Source organism: Hyla sarda, chromosome 1, assembly GCF_029499605.1.
Source record: "Hyla sarda isolate aHylSar1 chromosome 1, aHylSar1.hap1, whole genome shotgun sequence".
NCBI lineage: Eukaryota > Metazoa > Chordata > Amphibia > Anura > Hylidae > Hyla > Hyla sarda.
Window position 1 is genome coordinate 501,531,968 of NC_079189.1, and position 16,650 is coordinate 501,548,617.

The following is a 16,650-nucleotide window of genomic DNA, read 5'->3' on the forward strand; positions in this document are numbered from 1 at the left end:
TAAAACAGTGTAAATAAAAATAAACATATATGGCGTGCGTAAATGTCCGAACTATAAAAATAAATCGTTAATTAAACCGTACGGTCAATGGCGTACAAGTAAAAAAATTCCAAAGTCGGAAAAAGCCTGTATTTGGTCACTTTTTAAACCATTCAAAAGTGATCAAAAAGTCCGACCAAAACAAAAATCATACCGATAAAAACTTCAGATCATGGCGCAAAAAATTAGCCCTCATACCGCCCTGTACGTGGAAAAATAAAAAAGTTATAGGGGTCAGAAGAGGACATTTTTAAACATATAAATTTTCCTGCATGTAGTTATGATTTTTTTTTCCAGAAGTGCGACAAAATCAAACCTGTATAAGTAGGGTATCATTTTAACTGTATGGACCTACAGAATAAAGATAAGGTGTCATTTTTACAGAAATATTCACTGCGTAGAAACGGAAGCCCCCGAAAGTTACAAAATGTTTTTTTCTTTGATTTTGTCGCACAATGATTTTGTTTTTTCTGTTTCGCCCTGGATTTTTGGGTAAAATGACTAATGTCCCTGCAAGGTAGAATTGGTGACGCAAAAAATAAGTCATAATAGGGATTTTTAGGTGGAAAATTGAAAGGGCTATGATTTTTAAAAGGTAAGGAGGAAAAAACGAAAGTGCAAAAACTGAAAAACCCTGCGTCCTTAAGTGGTTAAAGGAGTACTATAGTGTCAACTATTTCTCCTTTGTTGTGCCCGGGTTAAAAAAATAAATAAATAAATAAAAACGAAAGAACAAAAAAAAAGTTCACTTACTGTATAAGCAGAGTTTTTCAGCACGATTTTTCGGGCTTAAAACACCCCCCTCGGCTTAAACTCGAGTGAACTCCCCACCCGCAGTGGTCTTCAACCTGCGGACCTACAGAGGTTTCAAAACTACAACTCCCAGCAAGCCCGGGCAGCCATCGGCTGTCCGGGCTTGCTGGGAGTTGTAGTTTTGAAACCTCCGGAGGTCCGCAGGTTGAAGACCACTGCGGCCTTCGACATCATCCAGCCCCCTCTCACCCCCTTTAGTTCTGTACAGTGCTCGGCGCTGGTCCGGTGCTGCAGGACTGTCTGGTGGGGAGGTCGTCCGGTGGGATAGTGGTTCCGGGCTGCTATCTTCACCGGGGAGGCCTCTTCTAAGTGCTTCGGGCCCGGCCCCAGAATAGTCACGTTGCCTTGATGACGACGCAGAGGTACGCTCATTACCAACGTACTTCTGCGTCATCGTCAAGGCAACGCCTCTATTCTGGGCCCGAAGCGCGGAGAAGAAGCGCCCCCGGTGACGATAGCAGCCCGGAACCACTATTCCACCGGACGACCTCCTCACCGGACAGCCCTGCAGCACCGGACCAGCGCCGAGCGGAGGCGAGTACTGTACAGAACTAAAGGGGGTGAGAGGGGGCTGGATGATGTCGAAGGCCGCAGTGGTCTTCAACCTGCGGACCTCCAGAGGTTTCAAAACTACAACTCCCAGCAAGCCCGGACAGCCGATGGCTGCCCGGGCTTGCTGGGAGTTGTAGTTTTGAAACCTCTGGAGGTCCGCAGGTTGAAGACCACTGAGGGCGGATGATGATGATGATGAAGGGGGGGTGTGGGATGATGACAAGGGGATGATGAAGGGGGGTAGTGGGATGATAAGGGGATGATGAAGTGGGGGTGTGGGATGATGACAAGGGGATGATGAAGGGGGTGTGTGGGATGATGACAAGGGGATGATGAAGGGGGTGTGTGGGATGATGACAAGGGGATGATGACAGGTGATGATGATGATGAGGGTCTGGATGATTACAGGGTGATGATGATGAGGATGTTAATGACAGGGGTCTGGATGATGACAGGGGGGGGATGATGTATTTCCCACCCTAGGCTTATACTCGAGTCAATAACTTTCCTGGGATTTTGGGTTGAAATTAGGGGCCTCGGCTTATACTCTAGTATATACGGTACCTTTTACTTGCCTTCCTGCATTCCTTTGTTGCGCTGCTACAGCTGATCTGTCCTCCGGTCCCATCTTCTTCCATGTGCACGTATCTTCACACTGTGCTCAGCCTATCACCGGCTGCAGCGATGTCCCGCTTCGGCTAGTCATAGGCTGAGCGCGCTGTGACAATCCTTGCACAGGAAGGAGGCAGAAGACTGGACCGGAGGACCGATCAGCTGTAGCAGCGCTCCGGAGGAACGCAGGAAGGCAAGTGAACGTGTGTATATATTTTTTTTTTTTCTCCAGCCCGGGCATAATGGAGGAGGAATAGTTGGCACTAGAATACTCCTTTAACCCCTTAAGGATGCAGGATGTATATTTACGCCCTCTGCCGACTCCCGCGATATAACGCGGGGTCAAATGGTGACCCCCCGTGTTGGGTCGGTCCTGTCGGCCATCAATGGCCGGAACCCACGGCTAACACTGGTGCTGACTAATATTGAGATTGTTAATTATTATTATTTATTTTATTTATATAGCGCCTACAGATTCCGCAGCGCTTACAATTATGGGGTACAAACAAAGGCCAGTATCCGACATAAAATTACACAATAACTATTCAAACAAGAGGTGTGGGGATATGTTGGTGTCGGCTTTTATCTAAACATATCCCCGACAGGTGGAGCATTCATTCTGCTACCTGCCGTCCTTGATAAAGCCACGTGCAGTGGCGAAACATGTAGGATGGTAGCAAGAACATGATTTTAATTGCACTAGTGTCCACTGAGAGAGTAGAATAAGTGAGAGATACTGCACACGGCAGGTGCAGTAATCTTCCTTACTGGCAGTTAGCCTGATTGATTAACATAATCTCAATATTAGTCAGCACCAGTGTGCTGAATATCCTTCCCAAACTAGTTCTTGATTAGAACAGTGAAATATATAGTGGGAAGGATAGTGGACCAATACAGTGGAACTAGTGGAAATTTAAATATTAACCCTCCTGGTTTAATTAAGAATGAAATAAAAGTTAAGTTTTATAGGAGTAGGAATTAAGAGTTGTTTTGTGCCTTATGGGCACTATTGTTGTTTACTATTAGAGATATCCTCCCCTTCTCTTGGGGCAATTGTTCTTTTGTTGTTGATTTGAACTTTTAACATAAAAGGGGTTAATGTGTTTCTTTTTAAACTTTTGTTAAAACTTTTTATTTTTTTTTTTTTAACACTTTATTAGACTTTTAGGAGGAATCATTAGATTCCTCATGAATAGAGTTCTATTGAACTCATTGATCTGTGTGCTCTGCGATCCATTGATAGAGCCTGGTCCAGCCAGGCTCTATCAAGGACAGAGCCACTGGACAGCAGGGAACAGAGGTAAGCCCTCCGGTTACCTCTATAGTGGATCGCCCCCCTGCGGTCACTCTGCGTGGGGGGGTCCACTCCACTAGCCCACCAGGGAGCATTCTAATGTCCCTTTATACGCCGCTGTCAGCTTTGACAGCAGCGATCTAAGGGGTTAATAGCCAGCTGCGGCGATCGCCACATGCTGGCTATTAGCGGCAGCCCCAAGCTGTTTTCAGTAGCTGGGGGCCGCGCTAATAGCCAGCATGCGGCGATCGGAGCGGGCAGGAGTCCAGATCCCGCTCCATACAGACTGCTGAGCACCGCATGCTGGCTATTAGCGGCAGTGTGAGGTGTAAATTTGCGCCGCATGCGGACTTGCGTCCGCTCCTCCCCTCAGCTCTTCGAAGCTTAGAGCTGTGTGGAGCGAAGGCAGAGGACGCAGGTCTGCACAGGGAGAAAGAAAGTAAAGCAGGGAAAAGAAGACGTACACAGCTTCTTATCTCCCCTCCACCTGGTCTGCATTCGGAGGACGCAAGTTTCCACAGCCGGGGGCTGCAGAGTATGGAGCGGGCATGAGTCAGGAGCCCGCTCCATACAGACTGCAGAGCGTCTCAGCGCTTGTCAGGTCAAGCCGGCTAAGGACCGGAAAAATTCACCTGCCTGGCGCCCGTAACTGCATGTCCTGGGCGTCGGGCGATAGGAATTCCACATCCTTGCCTCATACATCCCCATATGCGGGGGGAGAAAGAAAGTTATAGGGGCCAGAAAAGGACATTTCTAAACGTATTAATTATCGTGCATGTAGTTAGGATTTTTTACAGAAGTACGACAAAATCAAATATACATAAGTAGGGTATCATTTTAATCATATGGACCTACAAAATAAAGATATGGTATAATTTTTACCGAAAAATGTACTACGTAGAAACGGAAACCCCCAAAAGTTACAAAATGGCTTTTATTTATTTTTTTTCCAATTTTGTCTTACAATGATTTTTTTTTTTTCCCTGTAGATTTTTGGGTAAAATGATTGATGTCATTACAGAGTAAAAGGGTGGTGCAAAAAAATAAGCCATCATATGGATTTTAAGGTTTAATTGAAAGGGTTATGATTTTTTTGAGGGCTTTTTTATTTATTTATAAAAAATGTTTTTTTTTTTTTTTGCAGCACCACTTTTACCGTGTAATGGCATCACTCATTTTACCACAAAAATATTTGTGGGGCAAAATTGAAGGGGGGGGGGGGAATTACCAAATTTGAGGGCTTCCGTTTTTACACAGTGCAATTTTTGGTAAAATGACACATTTATCTACATTTTGTAGGTCCATACAATTAAAATGATACCCAATTTTATTTAGGTTTTGTTTTATTTTACTACTTAAAAAAAATTATAACTTCTTGTATGATAAGGGATATGCTTAAAATTGTCCCCTTCTGGCAACTATACATTTTTATTTTTTCATATACAAGGATATATGAGGGCTAATTTTTTACGCTGAGATCTGTATTTTTTTTTTTTTTTGGTTCCATTTTTGTTGTGATAGGACTTTTTTGATTGCTTTTTTATTATCAGTGCTCCATTGCTCCAGCCTGTCCTGGCAGACTGGTGCATTGGCGGCCTGATTGAATGGCGGGGAGCAGGGTAAGGGACCTCCCGCTGTCCTCAGCTGATTGGGTCCCCAGGATTTTTTTGTGGTGTTCCCGATCAGCCCACTGAGCTTGCCGGGATTAGGTTTCTCCCGCTTTAGACCCAGCGTCTGAATGGGTTAATGCTGGACATCAGCCCAATCGGGGCTGCAATTAGCCGTGGTTCTTAGTTTCTGGTAGCAACCGGGACCCACTGGGTAGGAAGTGTGCTCAGCTCCTGAGTGAGCTCCATACAGCAGGAGCCGGCAAAGGATGTTAATGTACATCCATTGGCGTTAAGGGGTTAATTTGTAAAAAAGTCCTGAAAAATGAAAGAAGCCATCTGATTGGTTGCTATGGGCAACTACTCCACTTTTCCTCTGAACAGGTTTTAAAAACTCTCCCTTATCATGTGATTTCATTGCTATGCCCTAGGAAAGGTAAAAAAATATAGAATTCCTATGTGAAAGCAGGATCTCCCATGAGCACTTTTTGAATTAAAACTTACATAAACCTACAAGTTATTGTTTTGTCTTTATGTACAGATATTTGGGGTAATTTATTGATTTCTTTTCAGGAATGGGTCAGGAGTCCTGTAGACCTGCCTGGCCAAAACCATCGGGGGGCTATCAGACAGTCACAGGGAGGAGATATGGAAGACGTCATGCATATATCAGCTTTCGACCAGCTCTGGAAAGTCCACTTAGAACTTCAGCACATCAAGAGAAAGAAAGCGAAGGACTGGAACTGGACAGTGTGCAGATCGAGAAGGATTTAAGTGTGTGATATGTTATTCTTTGTTGTCTATGTATTGTTGTCCAGTTGTGGACTAAACACCCTAGATGGTAAATGATGAATCAAAACTGCCTGCGCCAAAAAACTAGCTTACATTGCTTTCACTACATTTTAAAACACTTTTTTTGTGCTGTGCTCAACAAGCAGACATGTCTTACTGGAAAGTAAGTGCAGTTTGGATGGAAAGGGGCATGACTTAAGTTCTATAAAATGGTTTTTGACATACAGTGACCCCTCGACCTACGATGGCCCCGACATACGATAATTTCAACATGCGATGGCCTCTGAGGCCATCACATGTTGAAGGCAGAATCAACATACGATGCTTTTGTATGCCGGGGCCATTGCATAAACGGCTATGCGGCAGCGCAGACTGCTTCAGCTGCCACCAGATAGCCGTTTACAGTGCCCCGGCCCTTTGCTGACGATCACTTACCTGTCCTCGGGGCTCCGGCGCGTCCTCTTCGGGATCCTCTGCATCGTCGGCGCTCTCCATTGTCGTCATCACGTCGCTGCGCACGCCGTCCCGGCATCCAATAGGAGCGGCGTGCGTAGCAACGTGATGGCGGCGCCTGAGAGCGAGGATGCTGGGGAAAAAGAGGCCTTACCGGAGCTTCGGGGACTTGGCGACAGCGATGGACTGCGACATCCCGGGCAGCGGTGACGAGTGGTGATGGTCCGGAGCGGCGGGGACAGGTGAGTACAACTTCCTCTTACAGTGGTCTACAACCTGCGGACCTCCAGATGTTGCAAAACTACAACACCCAGCATGCCCGGACAGCCAACGGCTGTCCGGGCATGCTGGGTGTTGTAGTTTTGCAACATCTGGAGGTCCGCAGGCTGTAGACCACTGTCCTATACTTTACATTGCACAGATCCCTCAACATGCGATGGTTTCAACAAACGATGGTCCGTTTGGAACGGATTACCATCGTATGTTGAGGGACCACTGTACTAGTAAGCCAACTAATTTAGGGTGCAAATGTGAGTTGCTATTATAAATCTGATGACTACTTGCATTGTCTAGTTTACGTTTACACTTTCTAAGAATTAGTTTTTTTGATCATCCCTATTATACTTTGATACATTTAATACTGTGCATATCAAAGGGTTTGTAGGATGGGATAACTTTAAATAAAAAGGGCAAGACTTGGTTGAAGAGGGGGGGGGGGGTATTCTCCCCTCCTATCCTCCTCCCCCCCTGAACTTAAACTCCAGATCCCAGCTTAGCACTGAGAAAACACATGCTCAGCCAGTGATTGGCCGCAGTGGTGACTTACCTCAGCCAGTAGTTGGCTGAGCAGACGTTTCATTGTGTTGAGCTGGGGAGCAGGAAGTAGAGACTGTCAGTGACCTTGGCAGCCTTGGGGTGGATCAGTGTACTGGCTAGTGCTGCTATCATTTATTGGTTTATTTTTTTCTCCCAGTCTGCCAACCCCTTCAGCCTGATGACACACACACAGCATTTTGGGGAAAATGCACAGTTTTTGGATCATTTTTATGAGCCAAAGCCAGCAGTGTGTTCAAAAGGATTGGAAAACCTAAAGGTAGGTACATCAGTTTCCTGCTGGATCTACTTCTTGCTTTGGCTCACACTGCATCAAAAATAGCTTTTTGTGATGCCAGCCTATGGGAGGGGGTCCCTTTAGTTTTTTTTTATGTCTTCTATCACCGTTATGTGAGTTGAATCACCAGGAAGCCAGTCAAATCTGATAGGTCAGTAATAGTATCTATCACTAATGTTGAATAGGTGTTTTCTGCAACTCCCACTTATTTAGAGTGCTCTTTCTATAGGTAAATTGCTTTGACTTTTCAGAACTTTCCACCTTGTAGGTTTTTTGCTATAATGTACTGTTAACTTTGTAGGAATCACTCATTTATTTTGACCCTCAAGAACAGGAAAACTGAGGAAGATAAAGTGACATGCCTCCCAGAACCTCAGTCCAGGTTTCTTCTCTGGTGGATTGGATTCTCAGGGGGACCCTGCCCCCTGAAGATAAGGTAGACTTCTCCTGCTGGACCTCCAGTCCCTAGACATACATATTCACTGTGGGGCTCCCTGGACTTGTAAGGTATGCTGGAGATCCTCACTAAAGGCCGTGCTTTCTGGCATACCATACAAGTCACTTCTGGTGTGGCCTGGATCAAAAAAAAGCTCTAGAGGAAGGGAGATTGCATCCTTGTTGGCTCAGCATACTCAGCAGTGCTTGTGGATCTCACCCAGCCAGCCCTGCAGCCTTACTGTAAATCTGTTAATCTCCCCACTGTACCATGTAGAGGGCCTCTGAAAGAAGGAGGCAGTTCCAAGCCCTCTGATAGTACCATGTGGATCTAAGGGGGTCTTTAATCGGACCACTAGACATCAGGGATTAGCGGCTAAAATGGTTTAAATGATGCAATATCTTGGCTCCATTCACTTCTTAAAACTGAGCTGCAATACCACACAAAACCTGAGGACAGGTGTGGTGCTGTTTTTTGAAGCAATTTGTTCTGCTTTCCTATTCCTGGACAATCCCTTAAAGGGGTACTCCGGTGCTTAGACATCTTATCCCCTAGCCAAAGAATAGGGGATAAGATGCCTGATCGCGGGAGTCCCGCCGCTGGGGACCCCTGGGATCTTGCACGTGGCACCCCGTTTTTTAATCAGTCCCCGGAGCGTGTTCGCTCCGGGTCTGATTACCGGCGACCACACGGCCGGCGCGTGTGACGTCACGCCTCCCCCCCCGTGTGATGTCACGCCTCCGCCCCAGTGTGACATCACGCTCCGCCCCTCAATGCAAGCCTACGGGAGGGAGACAAGTTGGTGCAGGTTTTTTTTTTTTTTTTTTTTCAAGTCTGTGTCTAACTTGGCTTTTGGCTTTGATTGTTAAGTGGTAGCCCGTCCTCCTCAACTTGTCCATAGAAGTCTAATTCTCAAGGGGTGTTGTGATAGGTAAAGAGGCAATATGATGTCTAAATACTGGTAATTGGGTTTTTAGAAACCCATGACAAAATCCATTCGTCTGAGCGGAATCTGATATTCCGCTTGAATTCTGCAAAACTGCAGAAAATCTACATTCTGCTGTTCTAAGCGGAATAGCAGAAATTTCGCTGTGTGAACATAGCATTATGAGGTGCTCTGTAGGTGTGCGATCATGGAATTATTGCCATTTGGATAATCCGTCTTCTATATCGGTCTTCTGTCTTAGCTAAGTGTAAGCAGCTGGGTTTAAAGGGGTATTCCAGGAAAACTTAATTTTTTATTTTTTTTAAGATCAGCTGGCTTCAGAAAGTTAAACAGATTTGTAAATTACTTCTATAAAAAAAAAAATACTTCCAATAGTTATCAGCTGCTGAAGTTGACTTCTTGTTGTTGTTTTCTGTCTGACAACAGTGCTCCCTGCTGACACCTCTGTCTGTCTCAGGAACTGTCCGGAGCATAAGAGGTTTGCTATGGGGATTTGCTCCTACTCTGAACAACTCCAGAGACAGGTGTCATCAGAGAGCAGTTAGACAGAAAAGAACTCAACTTCAGCAGCTATTAAGTACTGGAAGGATTAAGATTTTTTAATAGAAGTAATTTACAAACCTGTTTCACTTTCTGGAGCCAGTTGTGATATATTATAAATCCTGGAATACCCCTTTAATGATTGTTCTGTAAAATCTGACCTTTCTTTTGACTGTTTTGTTATCCACATTGTTATACCAATGGAATACAGTATTATTTATGTCCTAGTAAATTACTGTTCCTAACACTTATGTAGCTGGAGAAATGGATTCAATCTACATCTGAGGTTCAGTTTTTCCGCACATGTACTTCTAGGTCTAAGTCCCCTTTAACAGGACCATTTAGTTATTAGAGGTGGGGGGGGGGGGGTTTCCTCTTAATTCATTTTGCACAGCTGGTTTATGATGAAAGTGAACATGTAGAAGATTGGATTCATGTTTCCATCCAGATGAAAGACTAGTGGCTTAGATTATTTCTCCCTGAGAGTGCTCAATAGCTGCACAACTCCCTGCTCTCTGCCATCAACCAGATTAGTACTCTTCAGAGTGAAAGCTCATAAGTATTGTCAATCCATTTCATGCTATATACGATTTCCACCCAAAAAAATAGCTGTGCTCTGCTTTTGTTATCTGATGCATTTAAAAATACACTTAGTAATACGCCTTTGTTTAAATATTAGAATTAGTTCTCCTGCTGAGAGCATTGCTGAGAGTCAAAGGATTGTGCATGTGCAGATGCACATTACATACCTTTACTTACCCTGACCAACCTGGAATAGCTTAAAGGGGTATTCCAGCATCTTTTTTTATTTGACTATGCTACAGGGGCTTTAAAGTTAGTGTAGTTCATAATATAGTGTCTGTATCTGTGTGACTGTGGTCTCACAATTCCTTTTTGATTTTCGCACCAATATTTATTTTTAACAGCATACAAAATTACTCATGTCCCAGGTTGCAGTGCTGTGCAGTTAAATACATAAAGGGAATCAACACGGTAAAGGAGGAGAGTATATTTAAAAGAAGAAAAACTACCACAAGAGGGCATCGTTTTTAAATTAGAGGGGCAAAGGTTTCTGCAGTAATATCAGGAAGTACTACTTTACTGAGAGAGTAGTGGATGCGTGGAATAGTCTTCCTGCAGAAGTGGTCGCTGCAAATACAGTGAAGGAGTTTAAACATGCATGGGATAAGCATAAGGCTATCCTTCATATAAGATAGGGCCAGGGACTATTCATAGTATTCAGATTATTGGGCAGACTAGATGGGCCAAATGGTTCTGATCTGCCGACACATTCTATGTTTCAATCGAGACCTGACATCACTAGTCAGGTGATCAGAGAGAGCCTCTCCTGCTTCAATTTTGCAACAGCTGTAGGCCCCCTGGTTCAAAAACACTGTTTCAATAGGTGGGGTGGCTGATGTGTGGGAGGAAGGAAAGTGACCTCAAACTTTCAAGCATGGAACTGTGGGATGTGTAGTTTAGAGAACAAAATGCAACAGGCCAATGAAATGCCAAGTTCTGGCAGGTAAATGCTAAAATCACACTATGGTGGATAACCCCTTTAAAATTCTATAGGCTAAAGAGCATTAAACGGGTACTCGGGTGGTAAGACAAATGCTGCTGTAGGCTCCAGAGCAAGTTGTGTAGTTCTTTCCAGTCAGGCCACAGTTCTCTCTGCTGTCGGCTCTGTCCATGTCAGGGGCTGTCATTGAAACTAATTTTTTCTATTGCACTCCTTATGGTAAATCTTGTATGCTTTATTGTAGACTACATGTGCAACAGTTTTTAGTTGACATAGGTTTTAGTACATTTACACAGCGCTGTAGATTTTCTATAACTGATTCATGTGCATAATCCATAGCAAATTACATAGTAACCTAGTTTGTAAGGTTGAAAAAAAAGACAATAGTCTATCAAGTTAAACTTAAATGGGCACTGTTGGATACGAAAACTTTTTATATATATATATATATATATATATATATATATATATATATATATATATATATATATATATATATATATATATGTTGTACATCTTGGCAAAAACATTAACCTTTCTAATATACTTCATGATAAAATGTTATTTCCTTTTTATAGAAACCATGGCTTTGTCCCAGATGAAGCACAGGCATGGACAAAGTCCAGTGTGGGGGGTGGGCTAGCACTCCTCTGTGTTCTCAATCAGATGTACAACATATAATATTTGTTTGTATCTGACAGTGCCCATTAAAAAAAAAAAAAAAGAGGCTGATGCCAATTGCCTCATGACAGAGAAAAAATTCCTTCCTGACTCCAATAGAACAAATCCCTGGATCAATGTTCTGTTACCATAAATCTTGTATGGATAACCTGTAATATTTTTTATATTTTCCGTAAAAACATCCAGGCCTCTCTTGAACTTGAAACATCATATCATCACATTATGGGGCAGAGAGTTTCATAGTCTCACTGCTCTTACAGTAAAAAATCTGTTTGTGATGATGGTGTAACCTTCTTTCCTCTACATGTAGAGGATGCCCCCTTGTCATGGTTGCCGGCCTAGGTATAAAAAGTTCTCTCTACTGTCCATTCACAGGAAAAAAATAACGGAAGAGCAGCACAACCAAAGGAAATTTAGAAAAAATAGGTGGGTGCAGGCGACTAGTTGGCCCCAGTCAAAGGCCCAAATGCAGACGAAAGTAGCAGAAGATAGTCGCAGCACTCCCCAAAAAAATTATGAAAAAATAAGGTGGCTTTGTTCCATGTTACAAATACAAGAGCAACGTTTCGGCTGCCTGTGCAGCCTTTTTCAAGCATGTCAAGTGACCAAAGTAGGTGGTTTAAATACAACATCCAGAGCAATTAAGTGTATATACAGTGAAATGAACAATTAATACATAAGGTGCATGTATAAAAAGGTGCATCATATGAGACTAGTACATTCGTCTAGAAAATAGTGCAAAGATACTGTCCATTCATATATATTTGTAGATTGTGATCAAATCGCCCCTAATATGTCTTTTCTCCAAATGATATAACCCCAAGCTTGATAACCTGTCTTGCCCTGTAATACTCCCATACCATTATTCATCTTGGGTACCCTCTCCAGTTCAGCCATGTCCTTCTTATATACAGGTGCCCAAAATTGCACACTACACGTTATGTGATCTTTATTAGCCTTTCCAGCAGCTGCCTGGCACTGTAAGTAAGCTAAGCTTACTGTCTACCAGTACCCCTAAGACCTTTTTGGTAGAAGTTTTACCTAATATCTTAGCACATAATGCTACATTTGTGTTCTTATGGCCCAAGTGCATAATCTTACATTTATCCACATTAAATGTAATTTGCTATGTCTGTACCCAAGCCTCCAGCTTCCCGAGATCCCGCTGTAATATTATATTATCCTCCTCTGTGGTGATCACATTACCCAGTTTAGTGTCATCCGCAAATATAGAAACTCTAATCTACTCTAATTCCCCTACAAGGTAATTATAAACATTGGAAAGTATTGGACCCAGTACTGACCCCAGGTCCTGGTAGGATATTTAGAAGTCACAACTGCACAAAAAAGTTGTCCTAAAGTGTGAATTTTAAGTTTGCAGCATGTCAATTCACAAGAGAAATTTAAATTTTTTTTTTTCAATATTTTTTTTTTTTCCATTGGCTCCAGTAGGAAAGTCACAATCCATACTAAATCTACATCGTTTGAGTTCAAGTACACAGTAAAATCTGCAGCATATCTGTCCTTTGTAAACATATCCTTGCAATTTGTTTTAAAATTTGTTTTAGTTTTCTACTTTAAAGTGGGTTGGCTACTATTCATACTATCATGACATAGTAGTAGACCATATGGTAATTGTCTGTGTACCAGCTTATGTAATCTTTATGCAGATTTTCAGCCTAATTTCAACACTTTTTTTTTTTTTTATTTTTTTTTTATTTATGTTTTTATTCTTTTTTTAGTTTCCAAGGGAAGCCATGACTCCTCACTCTCCTCACTTGGTAGTGTTGTATCCGCTGATTTGAAGGAAGATAGGAGAACTTTGGATGTTAATGACTGTTTGCCTGTGTTTACTGAAGCTAAGAAAAATGCCATTTCCCCTTTTCCTATGTCAGAGCATGTACTAAGATGTCAGGCTTTAAATAATAGCACAGACTGCAGGAAAAGCAGAAGAACCTTTGTCAAGCATGCATCAGTGGATCATCCCCACCACTCCCCCAAAAATGCGATTTCATTTGTGAATATTGACTCTTTCGAGCCAGACAGCAGTGAAGGGGAGGAATGTGTTGGCTTAGGTGATGAATATGTAAATCTGGAAACTGAGAAACAAAGAAAATCTTTAAACCTCATGCTTCCAGAATGCTACAATAAACCCTATAGTGATATGTCAGACCCTTATAGCCTAAATAATGAATGTCCAAAAGACAGTTTATCTCAGGTAAAGTCTACTTCCTTAGCCAAATATACCAGTATAGATATGTGCACAACACCATGGAGTTTGTCAAGCTCCGTGTCGGAGGATAATGCCACCGCAGTTAACCATGTGAATCTGTGTGATGGGCAGCAAAAGCAGGAGGATCCTCAGTCAGCCGTTAAAAGCAGTATAAAGGATTGTAATGAAATGAGTACAGACAGCAATAAGTCTGACCTCCCAAATGAGCCTGTTGTGAGACCAAAAATTCGAAAGCAGGTTCCAGCAAGTTCTTCCAAGAAAAACCAATTGTCAGAAGAAAATTCAGCTAGAAAAGAGGCCAAAATTTCTAGAAAAGGAAACCGTGAAACATACGTCAAAGTAGAAAAGAACAGCAAGGACGAAAAGACCCCCCACAATAAAGAATCTAACACCACTAATGTGGATGGTGCCTGGAAGAAAGGAGATAAGGATTTAGTAACACTCCAAGAAGAGAAGCCTTTAGTGGATGATACGTTTTGGGATGACTTTGAGTTCTATGGGATGAAGCTTCCTGATTGCCCAAAGGATGATGACAGGTATGTTTTATTGCTGACCCGTGTGTGTGATACAATATTGAGACCTGAAATGTATGTTTGCAAGAAAAGGGACTGTGAATGCACAGGCTCCTATAGCGTTATTCTATTAAGCTGAATTTTACTTGACTAAGACTGAGCTGTCAGATCGGACACAACCCATGAACAAGAGTGAAGTTTTCTGGAAAAAAAAATTGACTTTTCAATTTTTAATTTTTTCTTCGACAATATTTCTCTTGACTTCTTGAAAGGTATTTGCGTATACAAATTAAAAGAAAGGATGACTGCAACACTCGGTAGTAGCAAAAAAAAAAAAAAAAAAAATCTAAAAAGTGACTTAATTCCAAGAGCAAGGAGGTGCAACGTTTCGGTGTTCTCACAACACCATTCTAAACCTTGAGAATGGTGTTGTGAGAACACCGAAACGTCGCACCTCCTTGCTCTTGGAATGAAGTCACTTTTTAGATTTTTTTTTTTATTTTTTTGCTACTACTGAGTGTTGCAGTCATCCTTTCTTTTTGTATGAATTGGACCCAAGACCAGGGTCCCAGAGACTGCCTTGCACCACACCTACTGTTTTGGAAGTGCTGATTATTGCTTCAATTTCTGCGTATACATATTGATAGTTTTATTTTTATTTTTTTTGTTTAGGCTTTCAATTTGTGATTTGTTTTATAGGCAGTATACTGTATACGTGAAGGTCTTCTCAAAAATGTTTGCTATATCTAAGAATGTAAAGAAGGTTAACCGCTTGCAGCCAGGGTATTGCAGCTTAGGTCAGCTCTCCCTTTGGTATGACTTTATAATTTTGTGTCCTATCACTATGATATGCCATGATGTTCTGATTGTTGGGGTCTTCGTAACCCACAGTAATCCTGAGAGCCATTTTCTCACTTTCGCTTTTCTTCTGCACGGTGTCATTTCTGGCATTATGTCCCACCATGCAGGCTCTATTTAAAGGGTGGGTGGCTGGTAGGGTCCTTGTGCAGGGGGGGTCCTGACAATCCGAGCCACACCTTTCCTTCCCTTCTATATTATAAAAAAGGGGATTCTAGCTTTATCCTATGATTCACTTTGGTGGGAGACCACATTAGTCTATTTATGTGATCTTTTGAAACCATTATACTATGATGTCATGATGTAGCATTTTTAATATATGTGCCTATTTTATGGGCAATGGCAAGGTAAAGAATTGTTGTCCAGCGCAAGTTCCCGTTTAAAATCCAAATCTTTATTCAAGCATATACACCGGGTACGAAAGGCAGGGTAGACACAGGTGACGCGTTTCAGCCCGTCAAAGGGCCTTAGTCATACCATATTTTATAGGCGGTCTCCAATTCCATAGACATGTATTCATTTATTTCCAATCTATTGGTTTTTGGCTATTAGTTTAGTAAAAAGAGAGAAAAATTACCAAACCACTGGCTTGTAAAATGTTAAAACCCTTGTTAAACTCCTTCTTTCAGCTCCTATTGCAGTGATGGAGAGTGGTCTACGTGTTTACCTTCATATTTCTCTCGTGATAAAGACCGTTCCTCTAGTGAGGAGAGCTGGGAGACTTTGCCTGGAAAAGAAGAGCAAGAGGTTCAGAGCAATAGCAGCAGTCTGGAAGATGAAAACTCAGAGTTTTGCTTCCAGGTTGAGTAAGTGTTCCCTATCTTCTCTTAAGTGAATCATTCCCCTGTGGCTTTTGCTAAGCTGTTCTTGTATCTATTTTTTTTTTTTTTTTTTTTTTTTTTTACTTTTTTTAGAAACCTTCTCCTATTTCTAAGACTGGTGCTTCTTGCAGTAGCCTACACACATTTCAGATAGTTGTCAACATATTTATTTTGCTGTTGGGCAGACTTGTTCCTCAGTAGACCAAAACTTGTACTTGATTTCCACATGGAACTTAAATGTCAAGAAATGAGTAAATCAGAAGTTAAAGCTGTTGCTAATGTTTGGTGTGTGTGATAAAAAAAAAGTGTGCAGCTCCTTTTGCTTGCAGCATACGACCACCCATCTGGTGCAGTGTAAATCACTTGCTCCATAGACAAAAGAAAACAGATCCAATGCCTGACACTGAAATTGTTCGAGCTTTATCCTGTATAGATAAAAATAACCTTTCCAGCCCATTGCTTTCATTATAAAGTTAAGAACTTTAAGCTTAAAATGGTTGGAAGTATTTTGTCATTTATACTGAAATGAGCTGCAAAGTTTCAATGAGTTGAGTGTCAGGTGCTGGATCTTCTGCCCCGACCACCTCTACCTTTTTTTTTAATTGTGGAGAAAAACACATTAAGGGTGCGTTCCCACAGGGCGTATACGCAGCGTATTTGACGCTGCGCAAAATGTATGGCAGCAGCGGGAAATACGCTGCGTATCCCTTGCTCACTATACACACAGGGCTTTCCGGCGGCAGCCCTATGTGTGTAGTGAGTTTTGGAGGCGGGGCCGTGTGCCGGCGTATCTGTGACGCGCGGCTCCGCCTCCAAAACTCACTACAC

At 42.4% G+C, this 16,650-nt stretch overlaps 1 protein-coding gene across 4 annotated transcripts in view; it reads left to right on the plus strand.

Moving 5' to 3' along the window:
* PJA2 (praja ring finger ubiquitin ligase 2) overlaps positions 1-16,650 on the plus strand; it is a 56,220-nt gene that overhangs the window by 10,423 nt on the left and 29,147 nt on the right. For 2 of the 4 annotated variants that reach the window (XM_056537486.1, XM_056537487.1), the window contains exons 2-5: positions 5,491-5,691; positions 13,141-14,167; positions 14,843-14,956; positions 15,631-15,807. In XM_056537486.1, the coding sequence (XP_056393461.1) occupies positions 5,493-5,691; positions 13,141-14,167; positions 14,843-14,956; positions 15,631-15,807 (1,517 nt within the window). In that variant the 5' untranslated portion in view covers positions 5,491-5,492. Of the gene's footprint in view, positions 1-5,490; positions 5,694-13,140; positions 14,168-14,842; positions 14,957-15,630; positions 15,808-16,650 lie in introns of those variants that run through there. The other 2 variants (XM_056537489.1, XM_056537488.1) reach the window with 2 other exon arrangements.